Source organism: Prionailurus bengalensis, chromosome A3 (genome assembly GCF_016509475.1).
Source record: "Prionailurus bengalensis isolate Pbe53 chromosome A3, Fcat_Pben_1.1_paternal_pri, whole genome shotgun sequence".
Lineage (NCBI taxonomy): Eukaryota > Metazoa > Chordata > Mammalia > Carnivora > Felidae > Prionailurus > Prionailurus bengalensis.
This window is the reverse complement of record NC_057354.1, coordinates 21212134-21239362: the sequence shown is the minus strand read 5'-3', so window position 1 is coordinate 21239362 and position 27229 is coordinate 21212134. Positions and strand designations below refer to the sequence as shown.

The following is a 27229-nucleotide window of genomic DNA, read 5'->3' as shown; positions in this document are numbered from 1 at the left end:
TCTGTCAGGGCATGAGAGAACAGAAGGGCAGGAATGGAGGCTGCTTATACCAGCCAGAGAGCTCAGGGAGAAGGTGCCCTGAGCAGGGGCCCCTGGATTTTGGCATGAATGTGCAGGTGACCTTTGAGAGCATGTCCAAAGAAGTGTTAAAGTTGGGGACAGAGTATAGAGGTCTGGGTGGTGAATGGTTACTGAGACACAGTGAACATAAACTACACTGTTAGTAGTTAAGGAGAGTATACAGAGTGGATGATAGCATGAGGAAATGGCCTAGCTAAGGCAAGGCAAGGCTAGTTTTTACTTTTCTTTTTTCTTTCTTTTTTTTTTTTGAAACTCACGGATGGGAGGAATGTGAACATGCTTAGAGGTGGAAAGGAAGGAAGCAGTGGAGAAGGGCCTATGTCTGCTACCACTGGAAGATAGGCTGGGAACATTATAAGTAATAGAGTAAAGCCCTGGAGGCAGTAGGGTCAAGAGTCTCAATGTGACTGTGTCTAGGAAAGCGGAATTTCTGGCAAGACGGGAGAGAAGGAGATAGCAGGTGGAGGTTCAGAGACATTTAAAGGTGAAAAGGAGGGAAAATGAAGGAGCTTCTGTAAATTTTAATTTTAGTTCTCAGCAGTGATATAAGGAATAAAAGATGGCTCTTAAAATTGCCAGGCAGCCCAGCCCAGGTTAAGTAGCATCGTCTGTAGTGAAATTACTTAACTCACTCTGCTGACTTTACTCAGAAGTCCTTGGGATCTGGAGGCATAAGCAAAAAATTGGAGTGGTGTGGAGATTGATAGAGGTAAGAATGTGGAAGAGTAAGAAACAAGACAGCCATTTATATGTTTAGAAGAGGGTATTAAGATGTTTGATTTGGGATTTAGGCTTGGGTGGGAGGTAGATGAAGCCAGGATGCTAATGGCCTGGGAAAACGGGAGAAGGGATTGAATGCTCACAGTGATGAAAAAGCACAGCTCAGGGAGTGAAGGTGTGGGAGAGCTGCAGGAAGGAGGCTTATGGTTGGAGAAGGGAATTTCAGAATTCTAGCTCTTTAAAGGACAGCATGGCTGAGGTACAAAGTGTGCTTATGGATGGCCAAAGTTGTGAAGGTTGACAAGAGGTGGTGGAAATACAAGCTAGGTTGTTGGAAGGAGCATTGCCCGTCAGAGAGGAGTTTAAACTCGGATTGATGGGAAGGGAGGCAGCGGTGTCAGGGAGCATCTCAGAGGAGGGTGGGGTAATCCATATGGACGAAGACTTTAAAACATGAGGGGGCCGCCACTGCAGGACTAAGGTGGACAGGGATCTGGAAGAGGGGGTGACAGCAACAGCGCTGCCCCCTTTCTTGCCTGTTTGAGGGGAAGCAGAAACAGAATGATTTCATTTACAGCGAGGAGCTGAAGGACATAATTTCTGAGGCTATAGGGGAGTTTTTTTGGTATTTGTTGCAACTTTGAAACCGTGTTTGCTTGGTTGCGTACTCTATTGAATTAAAATTCAATGTTGATCACTGAAAAGTATTTCATTGCCTTTGTTGCTTAAACCTTTGTTTTCACTTTTAAATTAAGATTAATCCGATTACTTTTATGGTAGCTCCAAAAAAAAGTGAAAAACTTGGTTTATTTCAGTTAGAAGAGAGACATGAAAAATTAAGGAATGGCATGGCTCAGCAGATTGCTTACGAAACGCACCTTGAACAGCAAAGTGAGGAAGAATTGCAGAAGAGAAGTTTCCCTGATCCGATTACAGATTGTAAGCCTCCACCTCCTGCCCAGGAATTCCAAACGGCACGCCTCTTCCTTTCGCACTTTGGATTTTTGTCCTTAGAAGCATTGAAGGTAATTTTCCTAAACTTCTATGAGTAAATATATTCATAGATTAACACTGAGTTGATTATTGCTAAAACATTTTAGTGAGGATAGGAGGAATTAAACAAATGTTACTCTGCATGTAAGTAAATGAAATTCTGTGGTGCTGTATGTAGTTTTTACTATACAAGTCCCAGAATGTGTATCCCATGAATCCTTCCAGAGTTCTGACTGAGGGGGCTGCTTTGATAATACATCCAGCTCTGAAATTTCCTGAGTAATGTGCGACCCGTGTCACATATATAAATGAAATCTACAGGTAATGAGGAAAAGAATGTTAAAAATCTTCCCCTGTCAACGTTTATTACTAAAGGTATGGGCTAGAACGGACTCTGCTCTTTCACGCCGCTTTTAAAAAATAACAAGTATTTGTGAGCCAGGAACTTAAGTTGTACAGGTTCTGCCATCAATCAGACTGGTTAGATTGCTTGCCAGCTGCGTGGTCATGGGCAGTTGCCCAGCTTTTCCAAGTCTTAGTTCCTCGTCTATAAAATGGAGATGATAAAAGTGCCTGTCTCATTGTGGTTGTGTAAGATGCTTCATGTTGTACTTTGCACAAAGCCAAAGCCAGCCTGTAAGGTAAATATCGCCCTTCTTCTTCTTCTTCTTCTTCTTCCTCTTCCTCTTCCTCTTCCTCTTCCTCTTCTTCTTCCTCTTCCTCTTCTCCTCCCCCTTCTCCTCCTCCCCCCTCTCCTCCTCCTCCCTCTCCTTCTCCCTCTCCTTCTTCTCCCTCTCCTCCTCCTCCTCCCTCTCCTGCTCCTCCCTCTCCTCCTCCTCCCAGTCCTCCTCCTCCCTCTCCTCCTGCTTCTCCTTCTCCTTTTTTTTTTTTTAAAGTAGGCTTCACACCCAACACGAGGCTCGAATTCACAGCCCTGAGATCAAGAGTCAAGAGTCACATTCTCTATCAACTAAGCCAGCCAGGCGCCCCAATATTGCCATTATTCTTAATTCCATTATCCTTAAAACGGTTTTACAAGGAAAGTGGTACTGTCCCTACTTTGCAACTATGGAAACAGGCTCAAAAATGTGAAATAGCTCACCTGAGGTGGAGTTGGGGTTAGTACTAAGGCCTCTTTGTTTTGAAAAACACAGCTCAAGATTGCCAGGCAAGAGATTGCTTATTGCACAAGTTGTCCCCTGCCCTCACTCCCTAGCAGCTACTTGGTTGAAGGCCGTGTAACTTTTTAGGAAAGCAGGGACAACGTTGCTGATTTTGGATTTCAGCACGTAGATGGGAAACATTCTGTGTTGTAGAAAAGTGAGTTGGTGATGGGGAGTATGAACATTAAAAACTTTTAAAATGCAGAAGAAAAGAGAAGAGAGAGGAAAATAATGAGAAATACAGTGGCAAATATGGAAGGCAAGGAACAAAGATACAACCTGCAAATGATTAGTGATATTCCTAATGGAGAAAATTGAACAGAGTAGAAGCAGTAAATAAGAATATACTAGAAGAAAATTATTACATTCTGTGGACTAAAAGGAGGTAAGAACCCTGATGGCACTGTCTTGAAGTTCTAATTTTCCATTCATATTATCTATTCTAGTTGATGTCTTAAGCTGTCAAGAAAATAATTCTCATGCTTTCTTATCTGTGTCAGGACATAGGAAAAAGAAAGTTACCTGGTATGTTTTATGAATCTTAGCCTATAACTCTAATAACTTCAACTTGACAGCACACACATACAAAAAAGCTGTAAACTAATCTTACTTACGCATATATGTGTAGAAGTATTAAGGAGAGTGCTAGTAAAACTGAATTCAACAGCGTATCAAGCAGATTACCTTCCACAACCACGTAAGGTTTATCCTACAGACTCAAGGAGACGTAGTTATTACTGGGAAATATTAGTATAGTAAAGCTATTAAGAAAATAATTTGATCCTATTAGGTCAATAAATAAAACAAGTCAATATTCAGTAGGACAGTATTCATTAGGATTTTCAAAAACAAACAAAAACTAAACCAGGACTAGTAGTGTAGATCTGTAAATGGCAGCCTATGAGAAATTAGAAGCACCCTTTGTTAAAATCAGAGGCAGAGGATATCTATTTTGACAACTATTGAATACTGAGAATTTTTTAGTCCAGAAAATTTTTTATTTTACCATAGTCACAGGTTAACAGAAAGTTGCCCCCAAAAATGTACAGGGAGGTTTCCCCCTGCAGCAACATCTTACGTAGCTATAGAACAATATCAAAACCGAGTAAGTCAGTGAAATACTAAACGAAATAAGTAAAAACTATTGGAAAGAAGACAGTTTACAGGTAATATGACTTCCATTAGACAATCACTAAGGAATCAATAAAACGTTTAAAATAGAGTTTGAGATCACCACACAGAAAAGTACAAAAATCAATGACTGTTGCTATAATACCCAGTTAAAACTGTAGTACAAAAGTACTCTATTTACAGTTGTGATATGGATGAAAGTTACCCAAATGGTGTACAAGATCTTCAGGGAAAAACTTTAAAAAATTAGTAAGAGATGCAAAATGCGTGTATGTTATGTTGCTGCATTAGAAGATCATCTAAAAGAACAAACTGATGAGATAGCTTCAAAAAAAGAAAAATTGGAAGGCTTTGCCACATGCTACAGGTTCACGGTTCCTTACATAAGATTTCAGAGTAAAGTAACAGTGAAAACCAGAAGGTTTTTTTGTATGTTTGTAGCAAATCCATTTAAGTAGCAAAATCTGGCCTGAATTGACAACATGGCTATTTGTAGTCTTTAATTATTTCACGTGGTGTGAATACACTTCTGTTTGACTACAGAAATATTAATAGTGTCCTTGGTTACAGGGTGTTGCCCCAGCCCTTGCTAGAAGTGCTGTGGTATAGACAAGAAGACCAGGCTCACCGTCCTTGCTAATGTAGAAAGGAGTGATCTTTGCCATTCTGGGGGATGCGTTCCTGAAAAATAACCGTGGATGACAAAACCTTGGGCAAGGTCAAGATCTCCAAGAAGAAAAGGGATTAGGGGGGGAAACAAAAAAATTTAATTTAAAAAGTTAGTAGACTTTATTTAGTAGAGCGGTTTTAGGTTTGCGGAACAGTTGAGTAGAAAGGACAGAGAGCTCCTACATACCCCAACTGTCCCTCTCCTCCCCAGTTTCTCCCTGTTATTAACATTTGGCATTGGTGTGGTATATTTGTTGAAATTGATGCGCCAGTATCTGTGCATTATTAACTAAAGTCCGTAGTTTACAGTAGAGTTCACTCTGTGTTGGACAATTGCACAGGTTTTGACAAATGTTATAGTGTGTACCCACCATTACAGTATGCCCTAAGAATCCACCGTACCCTGCCTCTCGCCATCCTCCCCTCCCTGCTTCCCCCAACCCCTGTCAACCACTGGTTTCTTTACTGTCTCCACAGTTTTGCCTTTTCCAGAACATCATATAGTTAGAACCATACAGTAGGTAGCCTTTCCAGGTTGGCTTCTTTCACTTAGCAATATGCATTTAAGGTTTCTCCATGTCTTCTTATGACTTGATGGCTCATTTCATTTTTTTGCCAAGTAATATTCCATTGTGTGGATGTATCGTAGTTTATCCATTCGCTTACAGAAAGATATCTTGGTTGCTTCTAATTTTTGACAATTATAAATAAAGCTGCTACAAATGTTTGTGTACAGACGTTTGCTAGACATAAGTTTTTAGTTCATTTGGATAAATACCAACGTGTGTCATTGCTGTGTTGTGTGGTGAAACTATGTTTGGCTTTGCAAGAAACCACCAAACGGTCTTCCACAGTGGCTGTACCGTTTTGCATTTCCACCAGCAATAAAATGAGGAAAAAAAATGCATTAAAAATTTTTTCTAGACAGCATGATATATTACAGAGAAAATAGGATCGAAAACTATATACATAGTATGATTGCAGTTGTTTTTAACAAAAAAAGACAAAAGCATTGGAAAGAAGTACAAAAATTCTAAATAGTTTCTTTAGGATTATGGTTGTACTTATTCCTGCTACTTTAAAATTTTTAAATAATTTTTTAACTTAATGTCTATCAACTATGAGCAGGTATTGCTTTTATAATTAGAATAGTGAAAAGGGATAATAATTTTTCCTTTCTCCTTTCTTCCTTTGGTGGTAGGAACCTGCAAATAGTCGCCTACCTCCTCACCTTATTGCACTTGACTCCACGATACCTGGATTTTTTGATGACATTGGGTATCTGGATCTCTTGCCGTGTCGTCCCTTTGACACAGTTTTTATTTTCTATATGAAACCAGGTCAGAAAACAAACCAGGAGGTAAGATTCCTGAATTTGTGGGTAATTTTTTTATGCTGTAAATAACTACTTGCCTTGTGCTTATCCATAGTAGGAGATTGGTTACTATTGATGCTTAAAGACTTGTTGTGAACCAGTTCAGAAATGGAATTAATGAAAATCGTGTTGCTCAGAGTCCTGAGTCCTTTGACTCTTAAAAAATTGTAATCGGAGAGGAGCCATAGTATGTCTTTCTCCCCCTTAAGGAATTCAGATTGATAGGACAAAAGAAACTGAAATACAGAAGATTAGCCACAAACAAATGAAAGCTAGGCCCAGTTGCTTAAGAGTAGAACAGCAGCAACAAATACTTGCTGAACATCTTCTGTGTGACGCACCATGCCAGGGTGTTGAAGTGAGGAACAGTCTTTCCTCTTGAGGAGCTCACCTGCGAGGTAAGTTCACAAGCACGTAATGTCAGTTGGGGCATGGTAATGTACAGTGGGGAAAAGAACACCCGAGATAAAGTAAGAGATCAGAGCGGAAGATGTAAGTAAAACCTAAGTTAAATAAAAGACTTACATTGGATGCATGTATCAAAGAGACTAGGAAAGGATGAAGAAAAATAGAAGGTGGGAAAATGGAAAACTGAGAGTAAGTGACAAGAGATTTGAAGTGTCTATTGGAAATGAATAGTGGAAACATGGAACAGGCTGGCAGTTGCCAGCTTTTGACTAGGAAGAAGCTAAAGGAAGATTTATCAAATACAGTATTAGATGTGTAGGACACTAGGACTACATGATTTTGGAATTTTACTGTAATCCTTATAAGACTGTTAGCTGATCAAATTGGACACACCTTAAGAAATTTACCAAAGTCACAAAATGTTGATTTATATTAGAAGCACTATTCCAAATTATTAGTGAGCTACTAGAAAATGAGATTGATTTGTGAGAAAGTTCTTCTCATTTCAGGTTATTGATTCAATAAATATTTATTAAGTGTCCACTGTCAGGTGCCAGGGTTATAGTAGTAAGCAAGATCTACAAGGTTTCTGACGTCCCAGAACTACTGTCTAAGGGGGAAGACAGATGATTAAGTAAATAACCGTAGTGAAGTGTGCTTATTAGAAGCATGGTGTAGGAGCCATAAACAGGAAAACCTAACCTCATTTTAAGAACGTGTCCTGGAGGAAAAGACATTTTAGCTGATACTGGAGGTTATGTTGACTGTAGATAAAAAGGCAGGCTGTTACTAACAAAGTAGTAGCATGTGTAACGGCCCCGGAGGTAAAAGAGAATTCCATCTTCAGAAAATTGCAGAGTCCAGTATACTTGGAACTTGGGAGAATGTGGGCTTACGGTAGGCAGAGGTGAGACTTTTGAAAGAACCTCAGAATGGGATTGAAGGGGTTAGGAACTTGTTTGGAAGAAGTCTGCTGCATGGTTCATAGGAGAATAATAGGGCCATTTTTCTCTTTCCTGTAAAAGAAGACACAAACCATTGCTGTTGAGGTAACTCTTCAACTAATTCAGTTTCCTTAGCTTTCTAGGAGCTGAGAATGATTGGAACAGTGCACATTCTCTGCGGCCTCCTAGAGAATGTCTGAACCCTGCCTTCCCTGGCCACAGGGTAGATTTAGATTAATTTCTAGCTGCCAGCCAGTGGCCTGCAGGTTGATTTGACTCATGTATTGCATCTTGACTAACTTTTCAGAAATTGTTTACTTAAGTTTCACTTCTGAATAAAAATTAAAAAAAATTTTTTTTAAATGTATGTTTATTTTTGAGAGAGACAGAGACAGAATGCAAGTGGGTTAGGGGTAGAGAGAGAGGGAGACATAGAATCTGAAGCAGGCTCCAGGCTCTGAGCTGTCAGCATAGAGCCCGACATGGGGCTCAAACTCACGAGCTGTGAGATCATGACCTGAGCCAAAGTCGGATGCTCAACTGACTGAGCCACCCAGGCGTCCCTCTGAATAAAAATTTTAATTGGAAGAAAACAGGAAGGGGTTGTCAAATCAATTTCCTGGCACTTCTGTGAATATGAAGGGCTATGGGTGAACTAAATAGGTGTACTTCTATCGAGGGTATTTAAGAGAAGATGACCTGGCTGGCGATTTTTTGCCCAGTGGATTGACAAGTAATAGATGTAACAATGCATATTTTGACTTGATCGGGCCTCTGTATGGTCTTGACATAGATTAGCATTGATATACCACATTCGGGAGCTTTTAAAAATAGTGATTCCAGGATCCCACCTCTGCTGATGCTGATGTAGGAGGTCCACAGTGCTCTAAGAAGAAACTTATGTTTAAGAAATTCCGCAGGTGACAGATTTATGTATCCCTGCTCCTATAGAATCTGTGTCAGCTCACCTGTCTCTGATTAAAGGATGGTTCAAATCGCTATATGCTGATTTTGAGTGCTATAAATAGTGATACCTGTTGATGTGTTCAGTGTCATGTGATTCTTAAGCTTTTTGCTTTTCTGTTGTATGATTTGTGTTTTATATACACAGTTCATATGTTCATACTTTTAATATTCAATTATAGGTATTAAATTATGAGTTGAATGATCTTAGATTAAGAACGATAGATCAAATAAATGAATTAATAATTTTAGTCATTTATGCTCACACAGGAATAATGTTTAATACAAAATTAAAGTTAAATGTTCTAAAAATATTATTTTCTTAAATGTTCATTTATTTATTCGTTTTGATAGAGACACAGCGTGGGTGGGGAGGGGCAGAGATGGAGGAAGAGAGAGAATCCTAAGCAGACTCTGTCCGTGCAGAGCCCAATATGAGGCTCGAACTCCCAAACCAAACTGTGAGGTCATGACCTGAGCCGAAATCAAGAGTCCGGCACTTAACCAACTGAGCCCCCAGACTCCTCTATAAATATTATTAAACCGAAGGTTTAATGAAATGTTCAAAAAAAAATATTCCCCGAGTGATTTTGATACATGCCCCCGCCTGGCTTTTCATTTATAATTTCTAGAGGATTTCTTGCTTTCCTTCCTTTAGCATAGGGTTTTCAACAGCAGCACTATTGCTATTTTGGGCCACATAGTTCTTTGTTAGGGGAGCTGTCCTATAAATCAGACATTTAGCAGCATCTTTGGCTTCTACTCAATAAATACCAGTAGCACCCCACAAGTTGTGATAACAAAAATGTCTTCAGACATTGCAGCTGCCCCCTGGTGAGTGAAAACATGCCTGTGAGCACCACTGTTGTAGAACAAGTACTTTTCTTCTTGAGGCCAGTAAGAAGGTATTAAACTAGTATTTAGCGAAGAGGGGAGAACCTTCTGGTCACTTGTTTTTTTCTGGAATGGCTTCATTCTCTTCTTAGGACTAAGAGGAGGATGTTTTCATGCTTGTTTGTTAATTATACCTAATCTTCATGGGCTATTTAATAGATTTGTACTTTTTATATTGTTTGTCATGATTTGTAATAAAATAATCACATACCTATGTAATGTAGCTCACGAACCAGACAGTAAACTCTGTGAAGACAGGGCCATAGCACTTTTTATTTACTTTGAGTAAACGTGTCTGGCTCAGTAATTGTTTAGCTGGAGAGGGAGCTAAGGGCTTTACTCGCATTATCTCAATCTTCTCAGCCATCATTAGCATCCCTACCTTATAGATGAAGAAACTGAAACAGTGAGGTTAAGGGACTCTCCCAAGGCCCAGCCAGGATTTGAATGCAAATCTGTCTTAACTAGAGGCATCATTTTTAACTATAGTGATGAATTCCCAAGTTTATTCTGAACTTAGATTTGATTTGTCAGACACTTCAAAGCTAACCGATTTTTATGGAGGTTTATTTTGATGTGCTCTTTTGTTTCCTTCATTGTAGCTGATGATTGGTATGTATTTCAGATTTTAAAGAATGTGGAATCTTCCAGAAATGTTCAGCCACATTTCCTAGAATTTTTGCTCTCCCTTGGTTGGTCGGTAGATGTGGGCAGACACCCCGGTTGGACTGGGCATGTTTCCACCAGTTGGTCTATTAACAGTTGTGATGATGGTGAAGGACCTGAACAAGGTAAAAACCCATAACGGTCATGTGTTTTTTCTTGTTTTGTTATCCTTGATTTCTCCCCCTTCACTAGAAGTTTGTAGTCTTATTATAAAAAGAAAGAAAGAAAGAAACCAGAGGTATATGAAGGAAAAGTTTGCTTCCCCTAATTCTAGTCCTCATAAGAGGTCACTGAACAGTAGTTTGTATATTGTTAGGTGAGAAATTTTCTGTTTTTAATGATGATTGAGTTTTAGCATTTTTCCATATTTTTATTTCTTTCCTGAGAGCCACTTGTTCATTTATTTCCTCTTCCCAGTTTTTTGTTGGTGGCCTTTTATGTATTACCGGTAGGACATTGTGTTCATTTTTTTTTTTTTTTAATGTTTATTTATTTTGGGAGGGGCAGAGAAAGAGAGAATCCCAAACAAGCTCTATGCTGTCAGCGCAGAGCCTGACATGGGGCTTGATCCCATGAACTGTGAGATCATGACCTGAGTCAAAATCAAGAGTTGAATACTTCAGGGCGCCTGGATGGCTCAGTTGGTTAAGCATCCAACCTTCAGCTCAGGTCATGATCTCATGGCTCATGAATTCAAACCCTGAGTTGGGCTCTGTGCTGACAGCTCAGAGCCTGGGGCCTGCTTTGGATTCTGTGTCTCCCTCTCTCTCTGCCCCTCCCCCACTGACGCTCTGTTTCTCTCTCTCTCAAAAATAAATAAACATTAAAAAAAAAAAAAGAAAAAGATTCGGATGCTTAACTGACTGAGCCACCAGGCACCCCCATTGTGTTCATTTTAATTGAGCACTATACTAGCTCTCAGGAATGTTACTTTCGTTAATTCATTCTTGTTGGCTTAACTGCCTGTGCATTTTACATTCTGTCACTGACGATTGGGGAAGGGAGAGCAGAAGCAGAGCTGAGGAGCAGTAGAGAGAGACCAGGGACAGAAATGCCTTGAAAGCAAGAGTGTAAAAGTCACAGACACCTGCCCTAACTCCTTTCAGAGGTCTGTGGTGGTCTTCTTCCTTTGGATTATTAGTTCTTCCCACGAGACTGTTTTCATAATCTGCTCCATACAGATGAGTTCATGTCTGCTAATCAGAAGTGGCCTAATTTAGAATACTTTCAGAAACTGTGAAATTAAGGTTTTATTATTTAAAGTTAGTGTAAAGACATTTAATGAATATTTATAGTCTTGTTCTTATACACTAATTGGTTCTTGCTGGAAACATGCCTTCTATTGATTACCACTTTATTTGACCATTTAAAATTTCATGAAGTAGGATAAAACTGATTTTCCCCACTGTTTAGAGCAGTAATGTAGTGTTTCTCATTCCTAGATGAAGTGATTTCCTCTGAAGACATTGGGGCTAGCATTTTCAATGGACAGAAGAAGGTGCTGTATTATGCCGATGCCCTTACGGAAATAGCTTTTGTAGTTCCTTCTCCTGTGGAATCCTTAAGTAAGAACATTTTTTGTTTGGTGTTTTAAAATCTGTTTTTGTATTCACTGGTTTGTGCATTGGGAGAGATTCTGAAGTCATTTAAGTCATCTGAGGTCATCATTGTTCAGCTTCTAAGGCATGATAGCTTTTAGATTATGCAGAGGTATAGGATGTTAGCTCCTCTTAACTTTCTTAAGGACACCAGTTAAAGACAGGCAGACTGACCCTCTCATAGTAATCTTAAACGAACTGCAACCCATTTTTTTTGGTCTTTCTTTAATCAATACATAGAAGGCTTGTTTTCCAGTTTATTCATTTCTTTCTCTGGCATCGTTATGAATGAGCCCCCACTTACTTGCCTGTTTCCATGTAACAGCCTTATATGGCCAGAGAATCCTACAGTTGGAGGGCTCTCGTGATAGCATTTGGCTGATCTGACACCAAGTGGGAGAAACTCCACAGCCTAGAAAAGGTGGCAATTAAGCCTGTTCTTCTTAACGATCAGGAGTGATTATGACTTCTCAGTCTGAATCCGTAGTCTTATCTTGCCTAGGACCTTTGCTTCTTGCAAATTAAGCCCCCTTCTTTGTGCCTGACCAGGCAATAGATGGAAAACTTCACCTTCTTCATTGAGACCATCTGCAAGATGGGCTGCTACACATCACACTTTCATGGTCTCATCTCCAGGCTAATGAGTACTTGTGCCCTGCTCTGGCAGCCTCCTGACCTTTGTACTTAGATCCCTGACTTCCCCCACTAGCGCCCCATCTTATATTTTGGGGCCAGTTATATCCCTGGCAAGAGGGGCCTCCCATGGTCTAGGTAAGTATCCTAGCAGCTCTTTGCCTTCATGTCCAGGCTTTGACATACCACCTTGATTTCAGATGCCAGACTCCATCTGTCCTATGTGGGTTGAGGCCCTCCCTGGTGGTGTCTCTAGTCCAGCCTGTTTGCACCGACACAGCTCGATCCTTGTCTTTGCACTTCAGTTGCCACAGTTGGGTCTTCACTTGTGTCATGAAACATCCCGTGTGGCACCTGTGCCCCTGCTCCAACTCAGCCTCCTCCTGTTTCTGGAGACTTGTCTTTTTTTTTTCTTTATAACTCTCTATATGCTTGTCTCCAACCAGATCACTTCTTAATCACAGAGACTAGGTCCTCTGCAGCTTTGGAATGCCCCGCTGCTACTTGGTACCACGCTCCATGATTGAATGTATAATCGGAATAATTCAGAGAATAACAGATGGCTTATATTCTACGTCTGAAAAGTCAAAAATATTTTCTAGTCTTACCTCGGTTATCCTGTAGTACAGGAACTGGAAAACTATGGCACACAGACCAAAATCAGAACACTAAGTACAGTTTTTACATTTTTGAAGTGTTCTAAATAAAATACAAAGAAGAATATGCAGTTGAGACCTACATAGCCAGCACTATGACCCTTTACAGAAGAAGTTTACCAACCCTTTGTCTAGAGGCAGTGACTTCTCTTAAGTGACTTAAGTCAGCCTATTAGCGTAAATAGTTTAAAAACTTCTCCAAAGAAGTAGATATAATTGACTTTATTTTTTACTTCATAGCCGATTCATTGGAAAGTAACATCTCGGACCAAGATAGTGATTCAAATATGGATCTTATGCCTGGGATCCTGAAACAGCCATCCCTGACACTTGAGCTTTTTCCTAATCACACTGACAATCTTAATTCCTCACAGCGGGTAAGTCATTTTGTTTACAGCTCTAAAAATTTGTTATGAAATGGGGGTGATTATAGAATCATGCCTGAAAAGCTGTTAACCGTAACCCAGAGAGCAATTTCAGCAGTACTGATTCATTAGTATCTTAATTTTTAAAATTCAAACTCTCACGATTTTCTTTTTTTTCAGCTTGCAACAAATAGGTCATTCTAAGACAGCTTCTGTTGTATTCCATGATTTGGCCATTCTGGCACCATGCTTGGTTCTCTCACCCGTTCCTTCCCAGCCTACGTTTTTATTGGGTCCCTGAAATATCCACGAAAGGTACAATAGTGGCTATACGTTCCACGTCAAATTAATCATGCAGCATTCCACTTAAACAAGTCTGCTATGTACAAATGGTAGCATTTTGGAGACTAACCCAGTGTATGAGTAGATACACTGAGTGAGGCACCCAGCCGCCACTACGAGAAGGGAGCATTTTACTTTTATACTTTCTTCCTTACCATATCAGGAGATGTTATGTCTTTATTTTTGTTTTCTCCTCATGTTACCTCTTCATCCTTACACTTGGAAAGTGGACAAGTAAGGGATAGCAAGTGTATTGGATCATTTCATAAATCAGTTGGAAGATTGATTTATAACAAATAGTAAGAAAGACAAAAGAAGTGTAAACTTGATTGAACCATTGTTTGATTTTACAGGATTTTAATTTGGCTCCTTCCATAGTGAAAGTTGTGTTTAACATAAGTACAGTTGACTCTTGAACAACACAGGTTTAAACTGCATGGGTCTACTTATATGTAGTTTTTTTTTTTTCCAATAAATATAGTGCAATACTGTAAATGTATTTTCTCTTCATTATTTTTATTTTATTTTATTTTATTTTATTTTATTTTATTTTATTTTATTTTAGAGCATGGGCTGGGGAGAGGGGTAGAGGGGGTGGGAGAGAGAGAGACAGAGACAGAGACAGAGAGAGACAGACAGACTCTTAAGCAGGCTTCATGCTCAGTGCAGAGTCCAGTACAGGGCTTGATCCCATGATCTCGGGATCATGACCTGAGGTGAAATTGACAGTTGGATGCTCAATTGACTGAGCCACGTAGGTGCCCCTTCCTTATGATTTTCTTAATAACATTTTATTTTCTTTAGCTTTATAGTGTATAATTCATCTAATGTATAAAATATGTGTTAATCAACTATTTATATTATTGGTAAGATTTCTGGTCAATGTAGGCTATTAAGTAGTTAAATTTTTGGAGACTCAAAAGTTACACTTTTTGACTGCATGGGGGGATCAGCAGCCCAACCCCTGCATGGTTCAAGGGTCAACTATATATATATACATATATATAGATATATAGATATAGATATAGATATATATGCATGCTTGAAAGAGAATACAAGAGAAGTATTCACCTTTAAAATTGATTTAGGAAAAATAGTTAAGTTGTGTAAGACTCTGAAGTAGATCAATTTTGAAAATCAGGAGTTGCTGTATTTAAAAGGTTTCATAGAATAGTTTGTAGATGAACATGTCTGTGTCAGGTGATAATGTAGGATTTCAGCCAGATCTAATATTCAGTGATTGGCAGCCCTTGTACTCATTTTCTGAATGCTAGCATAGGTATCCCTTAAAATCCAAAATCTATAAAGTACCATGTTTTTATTATTTATACTTTGCAGACTACTACTACCTTAAAAATAGAACTTATTTTACCAGGGGGCACCTGGGTGGCTCAGTCGGTTGGGGATCCAACTCTTAATTTCGGCTCAGGTCATGATCCCAGATCATGGGGATCAAGCCTCATGTTGGGCTCCGTGCTGAACATGGAGCCTGCTTAAGATCCTCTCTTTGCCTCTGACCCTCTCCCGGCTTGTGCTTTCTCTCTCCAAAATAAAAAAAAAAAAAAGAACTTATTTTACCAGCAAAAATGGATTTACTCGAGAATAGCAGAGAATTTCAGTTTGGGACATGCAGCTTACGGTAAAACTATAGGCAAGCCCAGCAAACAGAGGAGAGGAACATCATTTTATGGAGAAGGAGGATGTTGGGAGGGGTCATTTTGAGTGAAAGTGCATTGGAGAAAAGCAAGAGTTAGGGATGAGAGGGACCAAGGTTTTTCATTGGCTGAGTTGCAGGGGTAGTCAATTTCTTGGCAGAAGATTCCATGTATATCTTTTCCTGGTGGAACCTATAATTGATGATTCTTTCCTGTTGATGATTCTGTTGGGGATCCGTAAGTGACAGTTCTAACTATAATTGCTTTTGGGTGGTACAGCTCCCTTTTCTAGCCTCCCTACTCCACTTGAGTGGAGTTTCCCTTAATTAATTTTCACACTGCTAACTAAAAAAAGAAAAATCATGCTATCTCAATAGATGCAGAAAAAGCAGTTGCCATAAAACTCAACATTCGTCCATGAGAAAAACTTTCAGCAAACTATAAACAGAAGAGAATTCTCTTAACCTGAGACAGAGCTCTCCTGGAAGCCTATCGCTAACATTATACTGCACACTATTCTGTGACTGCTTTCCCCCCAAATGGAGGACACAGCAAGGATGTCTGCTCTCACCACTTCTGTTTAACATGGAGTCCTATACAGGGAAATATGGCAAGAAAAAGAAATAAAATACAAAGGACTGGAAAGGAGAAATAATACTGTAGATATTTGCAGATGACATGACCGTATATATAGAAACCCTGAGGAATCTTTTTTAAAAAATCTACTAGATCTACTGAGTATGTTTATTTTTTATTATTATTATTATTTTAATGTTTATTTTTGAGACCGAGAGAGACACAGCATGAGTAAGGAAGGGGCAGAGAGAGAGGAAGACACAGAATGTGAAGCAGGCTCCAGGCTCTGAGCTATCGGCACAGAGCCCGACGGGGCTCGAAATCACAAACTGTGAGATCATGACCTGAGCCGAAGTCGGACGCTTAACCGACTGAGCCACCCAGGCGCCCCCTGAGTGCGTTTATTAAGGTTATAGGAGAAGAGGTCACTGTGTTAGGCAGATGACCCTCAGAGACTCTTGCCTCTGTATGATGTCCTCTGTGTGTGGGTAGAACCTGTGAATATGAGAAGATATCTTATGATTATGTTAGATTATATAGCAAAAAGGGACTTTGTAGATACAGTTGTTAAGGTTGCTTTGAGCTGATCAAAAGGGAGATGATCCAGGTAGGCCTGACCTGATCACAGGAGCCCTTTAAATCTAGGGCTAGAAGTCAGAGATGCAAAGTTGATGAGGAGCCATGCTAAGAAAATAGTCTCTGAGTGGGGCAGGTGTCTGCCACCAATTTGGGGATGATCTCTCAGCCACAATCATTTTCTGTGAATGCCAGGACAGAAATAAAAATGGAAACAAGAATCTAGGGGAAGTGCCATGATTTCTGGTCATCTGCTAAAGACAGGCATATTTCTGTGCTAATAAAGCAGTTTTATTTTTAAAATTCAACTTAGATGTGAGATTCTGCCTTCTGTACACATAGCTTTGTCTGGGGCTTTAGCATAAACTCACCCCTGCTGCATGCCCTCACGGGTGGGGCTAAGAGTGCCGCCAGTTTGCTGAAGGGGAACCACGTAGGCCTGCCAGCCTTTCAGGGAAACTTAAAGTCGATTGGGTGGGCAGGGAAGCCAGAAGCAAGCTGTGCATGACAGCAATGACATAAACAACTCTTTTTTTCTTTCTTTTTCTGCTGACAGGAAAAAGGCCTTCTTTTTGGCCTAGATTGCAGTAGGAAAGTTCTGGCCTAGAAACGAGAACTAGAAGTAACTTGCTGGTGGACATTTTAGAGATTAGGATCCCCAAGCAAGCCAGTGATGTCACTGTGATGAGGAAAGCATCTTGCTTGCTGGCCGTAGGGATAGACTCAAATCCTTTGAAACCCTCATTAAAACATTGCCCACAGATTTTACTTGTGTTGACGTAAGTTATAATTGCTCAGTATTCCTTAACTTTTTTCCTTTAAGAATTTAAGACCTTCATTTCTTTGTTCTAGGTTGAGACTTGATAAACAGAGGAGCCAAAGAAGAACGTTTTTGCAAATATGTTTCACTTTTTTCCTAAAGTGATTTCCCATGACTGATCTTTACATCACTGGGTAGCTTGATGAATATGTGATTGGGTGGTTTTATTAAGTCACTTTTTTTCCCCCTTCCCCTTTTCCGTTTCTGCTTCTCTCTACCTCATATAGCTTAGTCCCAGTTCCAGAATGAAGAAGTTGCCTCAGGGTCGTCCTGTGCCTCCTCTTGGACCTGAGACCAGAGTTTCTGTAGTCTGGGTGGAACGCTATGATGATATAGGTACTGTGTAAGGACTTTGTCCATATGTAAAATTATTGTAGGATGACGGTGACTTGCTGAATGTCTGTAGGAAGAGGCAGCACAGGTGTGGTCTGGTGGCCGAAGCTGGGGCCGGAGTTCAGGAAGCCTGGGTTGGCATCCCGACTCCGCCCCTCACTCAGTTTCTTTAAGCCTTAGATTACTCACCTGTTCAATGGAGATATCCATTTACTTCTGGTTGTGACGATTTGGTGAGACTAGGGGATATAAACTTTTAGCTATTCTTGATGTCACAGTTAGTAGCCTATTGCCAGTTGGTCCCATTGCCTGTAGCCCCCAGTCATCCCAGGACCTGTGGAAAGAGAAAGGAGGGAACTTCCCCCACCCACTGCACAAACCCTGCTGTCTAGTTCTGGTGTAAATATTAATTTGTCCTCAGGAACTCTGCTGTGGATAAAGTGTCTCATGGTTTTTATGTAAGCAACGTAAGAGCATTAGAAATGTATACTTAGCCTAGAATGTCATCTAGCTCAGGGTTTGTGGGAAAGTGAGGTAGTTGCTTTTTAACCAAGCCCCCAAAGACCACAGATCATGTTCTATAAAAACTCTGCTTTAGAAGAACTTAGCTAAAATATGTCTTGGGTGTGTTGGGGGAGATTTTCTTTTTTCTTTTTCTTTTTTTTGGGGGGGGGGGGGGTAGGGGAAGGAATAGTTAGGATTATGTATTTTAGGATAGCACAATCCATATATTTTTTGCACACTTGTATAAAGAGACTAAGAAATTAGATTTCATGCTATTTATTTTGGAAATATGAGGGAGATATTAATTGTCCTGCTGTTACTTTTTTCCAGAAAACTTTCCCCTTTCAGACCTACTGACGGAGATCAGTACTGGTGTGGAGACCACTGCAAATAGTAGCACTTCTCTGAGGTACAGTCTTGATTTGCCTGAGGTTCACCAGCAAGTCTTTAAGCACAGAGAAACCTATTTGTTACAGTGTATTGATTGTGGTTTCATAAAGAAGACATAATGAAGCAAAAAGGATGAAGACAATAAGAAATAGACGTAATTAGGGGGAAAGAATCAAAGAAAGAAGTTGGTGGATAAATGCACAAGGTGATAAATTAGCATGCATTTTGAAGTGGCATAATTCATTGCTAGTTGACATTTATCTGCAGCAAAGAGAAAAATGAACAGTTGGAAGCAGCTAAGTAGTAACCATAATAACAGACTAGCAATATTAGGTAGAAGTAAAATTGGTTACGTTGGTTGAGACATTCTGGATAGTTAACATATCCTAATTCAACGAGCTCTTTAATGGAAAAATATTTCTAAGTAAAGTGTAATACTTTATTATAGTGGTAAGATTTCTGTTTTTAGCCGCCCGTGCACAAAAAGGATAGAAAGAAAATAATAGGATTCCAAGATTAGTAACAGTGTATTTGTATAGGCTTTTTGCTTGCTTGTGTTGGGTTTAAACAAATACATTAAAACAACTCCACGAGGTGCAGTTATCATCTCTGTTTTACAAATGGAATAAAATAGGTTCATAGAGGTGATTCCTCAGTATCACGCATCCAGTTAATGAAGGAGAAAGTGATCTGAACCCAGACGTCTGACCCCAAATGCTAACCTTATCCGGTACGGCAGGGACCTACCCTTGATTCCAAGCTACATGATCCGTTCATATTGCATGTAAGATGAATTTATTCTGACAGCATTTGATTATTGTTATATCATTGAAGTGAGTAAAAATGATTTATTTTAACATCCTGTTTTTAAATTTCCAGAAGAGGACGTATCATTCTTAAAACTTTTTTTTTTTATAGACTAAAGTATTTTAAAGCAAATTATAGATATTCTGACATTCTAAATATATCAGTCTGCATTTCTAAAAAGTAAAGAACACTTTTCAAATGAAGATAACGTTATCACAATCCTAAAGTTAGTAATAGTTCCTTAATTTTATCTAATAACCAGCTCCTATTGAAATGTCTACATTTCCTCTAAAATATCCTTTATACCGGTCTTTTCAAACAAGAATCCACTCTAGAACCTTGTGTCTGATGGTAATATGCCTTCAGTCTCTTTTACTCCAGGACAGCCCTTTTTGTCTCCATGATGCCGACTTACTAAAGAGACTAGAGTAGTTCATGAGGTGGACTGTTCCAGAACTAGTTTGGAAGAGAACTTTTAAGTGTCTTGTATTGGTAGTGCTGTTACTGTTTCAATCTTCTTTTTTTAATGTTTACTTTTGAGAAAGCGTGAGCAGGAGGGGGGCAGAGAGAGGGAGAGAGAAGTTCTGAAGCATTCTCTGTGCTGCTGACAGCAGCAAGCCCGATGGAGGACTCGAACTCACAAACCAAGAGATCCTGACCTGAGCCAAAGTCGGATGCTCAACCGACTGAGCCACCCAGGCGCCCGCCCCTGTTTTAATCTTTTTAGGACAAAAGTTCTATGACTAGACTGTAAAAATTGTATTTTGTTGGTAGACTGGCAAAACCAACAACTTGTCTTGCTGACAGAAGTAACTATAGGGTTGACTTTTATATGACATATTGAAAATTGACTTAATGTTGCTTTGTCTAGAATCACTTTATCTATATAGAAAGAAAGCTCATTGTATTGAAAACAGAAAACAGGCCAGCATGTAGCAAGTATCACAGAGTAATAACATGGAAACCTCTAGATGCAATGACATAACCCCGAGCATGATGTGTATCTCTGTCTTCTAAAGGTGAAATTGTGACATTAGCACCTGTCACCTACTCAGAGGCTTTGAGGGCTTTGGCCCTGCCAAGATACAGCCATTTATCACCTCTGCTAAGGAGGACACTTGTAGCTGGCCCAGACTAATGGTCCTTCCAACCTCCTCCCCCCCAACCCCTGAAAAAAAGATTGGAGATCCCCATAGTGGCCCTAACCTACATTCCCTCTTCTGCTCTGAGATGCCAGCATTGACTGGAGGAGTTCTCTGCACTCTGGCTACCCCTGCTTTTGTTCCCTACAAGAAGGAGGAACTAAGCGAAAGTCCCACAGCCGGTTGCTAGATTCACAGCTTCCCACCAGACATTTCTCTGCCTTTTCTTCCACCCTGTGTCCCTAGTGGTTTTAAAACACATTTTTTAGCCCCTCCCCCCTTTTTTGTCAGTGTGAAAAGCCCAAGCCCAGTAATGGGTGTTTAGGGCTACATGTTAGTGGGAGGGGGGCAACAATATGGGCTCCCAGAAGGAGGATCCGAGCGGACTGACCTGTTGGCTGTTCAGACTGCATCAAGCCTGGCATTAGGGCGCCTGGGTGGCTCAGTTTGTTAAGCTTCTCTTGATTTCGACTCAGGTCACGATCTCACGGTTCACGAAATCAAGCCCCGCATCGGGCTCTGCGCTACGTGCGCAGAGCCTGCTTGGGATTCTCTCTCCCTCTCTCTCTGCCCCTCCCCTGAACATGTGCATGCACGCCCTCTCTCTCGCTCGCTCTCTCAAAATATATGAACAAACAAAAACCTGGCATCAAGTCTTCTTAAAATTCTTACATTGCAGATGGGGGACTTCAACTTTTATATGTCTGGGGTAAAAGGAGTGTTCTTTTCCTTTCTTAAGATCTACGACTCTTGAAAAAGAAGTTCCTGTCATCTTTATCCACCCTTTAAACACTGGATTATTCCGGATAAAAATTCAAGGAGCCACTGGAAAATTTAACATGGTCATCCCTCTTGTGGATGGGATGATTGTCAGCAGACGAGCCCTTGGTAAGGTCTTCATATATGGCTGAAGAGTTAAGGTTTCTCTCATTTATTTACTGAAACATTTTGTATGAGCCAAGAAGAAGTGGAAATAAGGAAACGGTGATATTACTTAATAGATCCCTTATGTAGAAAATGCTGTGGTTCTTGTGTTCTGTCATGTGTTAACTGTGCTTAATCTCCTTAAGTACAAGTAGAGCTACAGTTCGTAAACTGTCAGTCCTGGAAAATGCAGATAGCTGTTTTATAATCCAGGGCAGGAAATGGGGTGTCAGACCAGATTTTTGCTTTTCTTCCCCCCCTTGTCATTATGTAGTTGTTCTAGCAGCTTTGTCTTAGTCGACTTTTGTCTCTTCAGGGATGGGGAGTTTCCCAAATGGAATGAAGTAAGTTTGACTTTGCAGAAGGTAGTTCACTTGAATACTGATGGCTGTTATCAGTATTCAGATGGCTGGTTATTCATGCTGATTTTGATACCCTCTGTTTTCAAGGTTTTCTGGTGAGGCAGACTGTAATTAATATTTGTAGAAGAAAGAGACTGGAGAGTGACTCCTACAGCCCACCACACGTCCGCCGGAAACAGAAAATCACTGACATTGTCAACAAGTACCGGAACAAGCAGTTGGAGCCAGAGTTTTATACTTCACTTTTCCAGGAGGTTGGACTCAAGAACTGCACTTCTTAGACACTCTCTGTCTAGGACTGTTGAACTCCAGTTTGGGGCTATGATACCAGAGCAAAACAATTGGATAGGTGATCACTGTAAAAAGAAAAATCACTCCCCAAGAGCTTACTGTTTAATCACCAGAATAGAAGAAACACATTATAAACCCATTTGGTAGAAGACTTCCGGCTTTCTAGTGAAATGGGCACCCAGACACAATCATATTCCTCCTGGTAATGATTGATGATATACATTTTAGCCATAAACTTTCTTTTAAAAGTGACAATTTTAGTTAAACATAAGCCTTTTGCGGAGAAGGGCTTTATGCATCTCAGTTAAACACGTGCATTGGTAGTATCAAATTTGCCAATTAGAAGTTGAAGATAGTTTTATACTTCGCTTTTTAGGAGGTTGTGTTCAGAATTAAAAGCTGTCTCAGAATCTTCCAGGACATTTAAAGACTCATGTTGATGATAGCATGGAGGAGAAGGAAAGAAATCGCAGCTTTCTGCTCACTCGTAAGTCCATTTGTCGTCCAGATGTCCCAACTGACAGAAGCGAGCGTAAATGTGTTTGTTTAGATAAGAAGCCTGACATTAAAATATTCCACGTTTCCTCGCCACATTTCACAAAGTTATCGTCCTCATTACTGCACAGGTCTGTCTGAAGGCCGCAGTTTCTGGGCAGCCTAGGAGCAGATCTAAAATGGAGGCATGGCCCCATCCCTTAACGGGGAGGCAGGTGGCATTTGTGGGGTTAAGAGTTGTAAGACAGCAGTGATGCCTCCACTCTCTCCACTGTTGTGCGACTTGGGGACAAAATGACAGGCGAAGCATTCGTGATCCTTTGGTAATTTCTTGGTTCAGTTTTGAGAAATGTAAATTCGTAGCAAGGGTGGAAAATTACTTGGTTTCATCCATTGTCTCTTATTTCAGGACCAAGCAGGAAACTGCAGTAGTTTATGAAGGATTCTAATTTGGGGTTCAGGAGATAGCCTCTCAACGCTACTAATTCAGATCTCTCCCAGAGAACTGCTGGATTTCATCATAATTGACAAACATTAGTGACCGCCCCCTCAGGTGGCCGCTGTTAGAAATGGCTGTTGTTGTCATATTTTCCGGACTTCTGCCAACTGAAGGCACAACAAAACCCTGCCCGGGTTTTGGAAATACTTCTGTTACCTCGCTGCTACTTTTCTGCCAGGGATAAATGTTTTGAGGTGGCCAGACCCAGAACATCCTTCCAAGGATTCCTGTTACAGAGCTAGAGTGTGCACTGCTCATTTCTCCTATTCCTCTGTGCTTTCCTCTTTATTAAGATTATCTTATGTTAAGAAAGTAAGTGACACGTAAAGTCCAAAGAGGAGTGATCACAGCTGTGTTAGGGGCGGCTTCCCACTTGAACTCTGGTGTCAGTAGACTCTACAGGTCAGGGCTGCAGCGGTGTGTTTGGCGTGACGTTTGGGGAGCTAATTAAATGGTGGGGGATAGCGGAGGGCCTAATTCCCCGTGATAGTTCTGTTCCAAAAGTATGTATTTTGTCATCTGTGAGCAAGAAATGTGGGTGTCCTAGCAGCTCTTGGTCTTAAGTTTGCTGCACCTTTTTCTTCATGTTTGTTTTAAGCTCAGGTAAAGGTTACCTCCTCCTTCTATGACTCCAGTTTCCATTCAGGGTATTATATTATTGAAGAACTGATTTTCTTTTTAATCTGGGCAATAAATCAATGTTTCCAGATGGTGGCATGGTGGGTGGGGGGGGGGTTGTATGATTAAGATGAATAAACTCTACCCTAAAAATGTTTTATTAACTCAGCAGATATAAGGTGAGGTTTAACAACTTCCATGGAAATTCCAGATTGGCGTTTCAAGGGAAAAATGGGCCCTTTTCCTAGTGGACATGAACAAAGAAGGCTTAAATTGATATGCAACTTGTAACATTCCAGAGGTTAAAAATAACTGATTGTAGGTGTGCTTCCTTGGTGTGATTCTTCAGATAAAACTCCTGCCTTTAGCATAGTTTCACTGTTGGCAAAACACACGGTGACGTGTGTGCTGGGGTAGGCTGCCTGATCCTTCGGTTTGCTCTGGCTTCTGGCAACTCTTTGTAATTCTCATGGCTTTGGTAAGTGAATAACTGTGTGGAATGCGGTTTGTAGTCTGGAAGACTTTGTGATCGGTCTCTCCCAGGGAAGGAGGGATAGTTTCAGAGCTGTGCAGCCCCTGAAGGCATGAAACCCCATTGTGTACAGCACAAACAAAACATAGGGTACATATACCTCGTGAGGTGCTCTTTCCTTGTGCTCAAGATAACATTTACCTAAAAAAAGGGAGTGTGGTCAGAACCCTTGGAACCTTCCACTAGTATGGGTTTGAGTTCATGGCGACTAAGTTCACCCAACTGCCTTTGTTAAAAATCACTTTGAGTTGAATGATGCCAGAGGAGCAGATCCAGTCCCTAGTAATAACCTTGAGTAGTCCACTTGATAAAGTTGCCCGCATGTATTCATAACCTTCGAAGGGAAGCCAGCCAGGACCACTTTGGTCTGTGGCTTAAACAGTGTAGTTGCTGCATTGACAGGTGTTGGGGGGGGGGGGGAGGGGTGAGCGTGCCATTTGGTGACAAGGACAGCATTAATTACCCAAGGGACAGAGACACGTAGCCCCTCATAGTACTTTTTCCCATTAGGGAGATGGGGGCTTTCCCCCTCTTTTCTGGTTGAGAGCACTGATGACAGGAGGCTTTGCCTTTTCTTGTTCAGCCAACTCCTGCTTTTGTCCTGTGCTTCCCCCTAAGACCTCCTCCCACCTAGCCTTGGCCTTGTGAAAGGAATAGCTGCGTGGTGGGTTGCCCTACCACGTACACCCATGCTCCTTGTTGCCCTCCATTCCCAGGCCCTCGATTTCAGGGCAGCCCATTCTCCCCTGGACTCACTTAAAATACAAAAAAACCCAACCCCACATCTTTGGCCAGTAATGTCAGTTGTCCATGGGTTGCGTGTATGAAGCCTTTATAAATGGTTACTTTCTACATGCTCTGGGGAAGCATTTATCAGACTCTGCACAGTGATTTTGAGAGGGACGGAGTCTTCGAGAGTATTTCTGTTGGAAGGTGGAGCTTTACCCAAAGTGGGAACCAGCCTTGCTCAAAGCTAGGTGGTTGACGGGACACTCCTAGCAGTGGTTCTCCATTCAGCATTTTTAAACCCGTTCAGGTTGTATCGTCCTAAAAAGAATTGGTTTCTGTGTTTACATGAAACAGTAGGTTGAATTTCGATGATCTGTTTTAAGGATTTTCATGACAGCCTCTTTTCCTGAGACGGAGAGATTGGAGGTAATCCACCCGCTAAATGTGGAATCTAACTGTGGGTTCTCGGTAGCTGAAGAAGCCATGTACTGTATAGTGTGTTTCTCAGAGTATCAGCTCACACTCTTCAGATGCTTTTCTTTTTTTAATGGTGAGGGAAAAGGTGTGATTTGGGATTCCACAGTGCCTTGCATATGGTAGGCGCCCAATAATTATTTGTTGAAGCAAACCAAGTTTCCCAAGTCCTTGCCTCTTGCAGTGACCAAGAACATCTTTCTCCTCTGAAGGGCTTGGCAGTTGTGGCTAAAAAATAAGCAGTATCATTATTTGCTTGAAATCATATATACGATTTGTATGAATTTCTGTATGTTGCCAAGACATGATCTTTTTCTTATTGTATTTTCTGTAAATATTTCTGGCACTGAACTGTAAAGTAAAGGCAAAATGTAAATACGAAGGTGTACCCGTGTCCCCTCGCCTCCTGTGTTTTCTCTTCGTCAGTTAGGGAAGAAGGCCCAGAGGCTTGTTTGTATTTATGCCGATCCTTTGTCCAGAAGAAACCCATGGAATATTGAATGTAATACATTTAGTCAATTAAATTTTAAGGAGATTCTTATCTAATAATGTTTTGTGTGCTTTTGGTTACAGGCTGAAGTTTGACTCCTGCAGTGGGTGTTTCTAATTTACTGGTTCCAGGGCGTGCGTGCTCTGCTTTGGCTGACCGTCGTGATTTAGATCTGTGCGTTTTTACTCTGGTTTTGTAGAAGTTACACAGAATACTCAAAATTAGATTAATTCTTTAAAAAATTTTTAGTTGGATTATAATTCACATACCGTCTTAGTTTCAGGGCATACCATAATGAGTCGCTGTTTTCACACACTATGAATCGATCACCTCGATGGGTGTAGTTACTCTCTGTCACTGTACAGAGTTACCACAGAGCTTGTGCAGCGGAAGCCCGGCTGACAGAAGCCCCACCGAACAGGGGCTGGTGTTCACCGAGGGCCTGGCCGGCTGTGTTGTAGGAACACGGATATGCCGGCCACGCCCTCTGACTGCCGAAGATCTGGGCTCTGCCAGGGCTAGCAGTCAGGAAAGGGGAGAGACGCAGAGGAAGTCACCCGCCCCCCCACCCCGCCGTCACCCACTGTCCCTGTGAGGAGGGTTGGTTACAGAGGGTTCCATGCAGCCTGATTAGCACCTTCCCGCCTAGCTCCGTGTGGGGGGTTGTACCACTTGAAGAACCAGTGATGAGAATGGTTAGGGTGTACCGCCTCTGCCAAGAGCCGCCCTTCCAGCCTGGCACTGACTCGACCGGATATGAACATGACCACCACCCCCCACCCCCCCCCGAACTGTTCCTGGAAGCCAGGGCTGGGAGCTGGGAGCTGCCTCCCCTGCAGTTGTGTGTCCATGCTTGCTCTGCCCTCAGGACTCCGGCTGGTCCTTGGTGGCCAGGGAAGTGTCTCCTTGGGCTGATGGCACAGTGGTCCTATTTTGGGCTCTGGCAAGAAAATGTGCTGCTGCTCAGCCCTTGGTGACCCCAGTCCCTTCAGGACCCAGTGCCAAGAGATTTCCCCCCCCAACCCCCACCCCCAACCTCAACCCAGACCACTCCTGGTCTTGGCCTCTGGACTCTGAGTGGCACAGCCTGCCAAGGCACTGTTTTTCTTAGACACACATTCTCATGCCATCCACCCAGGCCTCCCCCTCTGGGGACTCCAGTCATCCCAACACTGGGCTAAAACGGTCTCTCAACCACTGGCTTCCGAGCTCCAGCTCTCCCATCCCCTGCCCTGCCTTGCCACCCGGTCCCTATTTTTCTGTGGCTGGCTCCGCTTGCCTTTCTCCCTGAGCCGGTGTCTTCCTTCCTCTTAGGGGCATCCTTCCACCCCGTATCTCTCCCAGGTCTACCACCCACTTCTCGCATCTGCTCTCCCAGCCTGGAACTGGGTCTGCCTGACCTTCCAACCCG

At 41.4% G+C, this 27229-nt stretch overlaps 1 protein-coding gene across 7 annotated transcripts in view; it reads left to right on the top strand.

Annotated features, from left to right (window-relative positions):
* Positions 1-25874, top strand: part of RALGAPB (Ral GTPase activating protein non-catalytic subunit beta) — an 89002-nt gene extending 63128 nt beyond the window's left edge. For all 7 annotated transcript variants that reach the window (XM_043602390.1, XM_043602391.1, XM_043602389.1 and 4 more), the window contains 9 exons: positions 1617-1826; positions 5959-6117; positions 9967-10132; positions 11450-11572; positions 13135-13271; positions 17456-17564; positions 18396-18474; positions 21144-21292; positions 21778-25874. In XM_043602390.1, the coding sequence (XP_043458325.1) occupies positions 1617-1826; positions 5959-6117; positions 9967-10132; positions 11450-11572; positions 13135-13271; positions 17456-17564; positions 18396-18474; positions 21144-21292; positions 21778-21971 (1326 nt within the window). In that variant the 3' untranslated portion in view covers positions 21972-25874. The remainder of the gene's footprint in view (positions 1-1616; positions 1827-5958; positions 6118-9966; positions 10133-11449; positions 11573-13134; positions 13272-17455; positions 17565-18395; positions 18475-21143; positions 21293-21777) is intronic.
* Positions 25875-27229: the final 1355 nt, after the last annotated feature.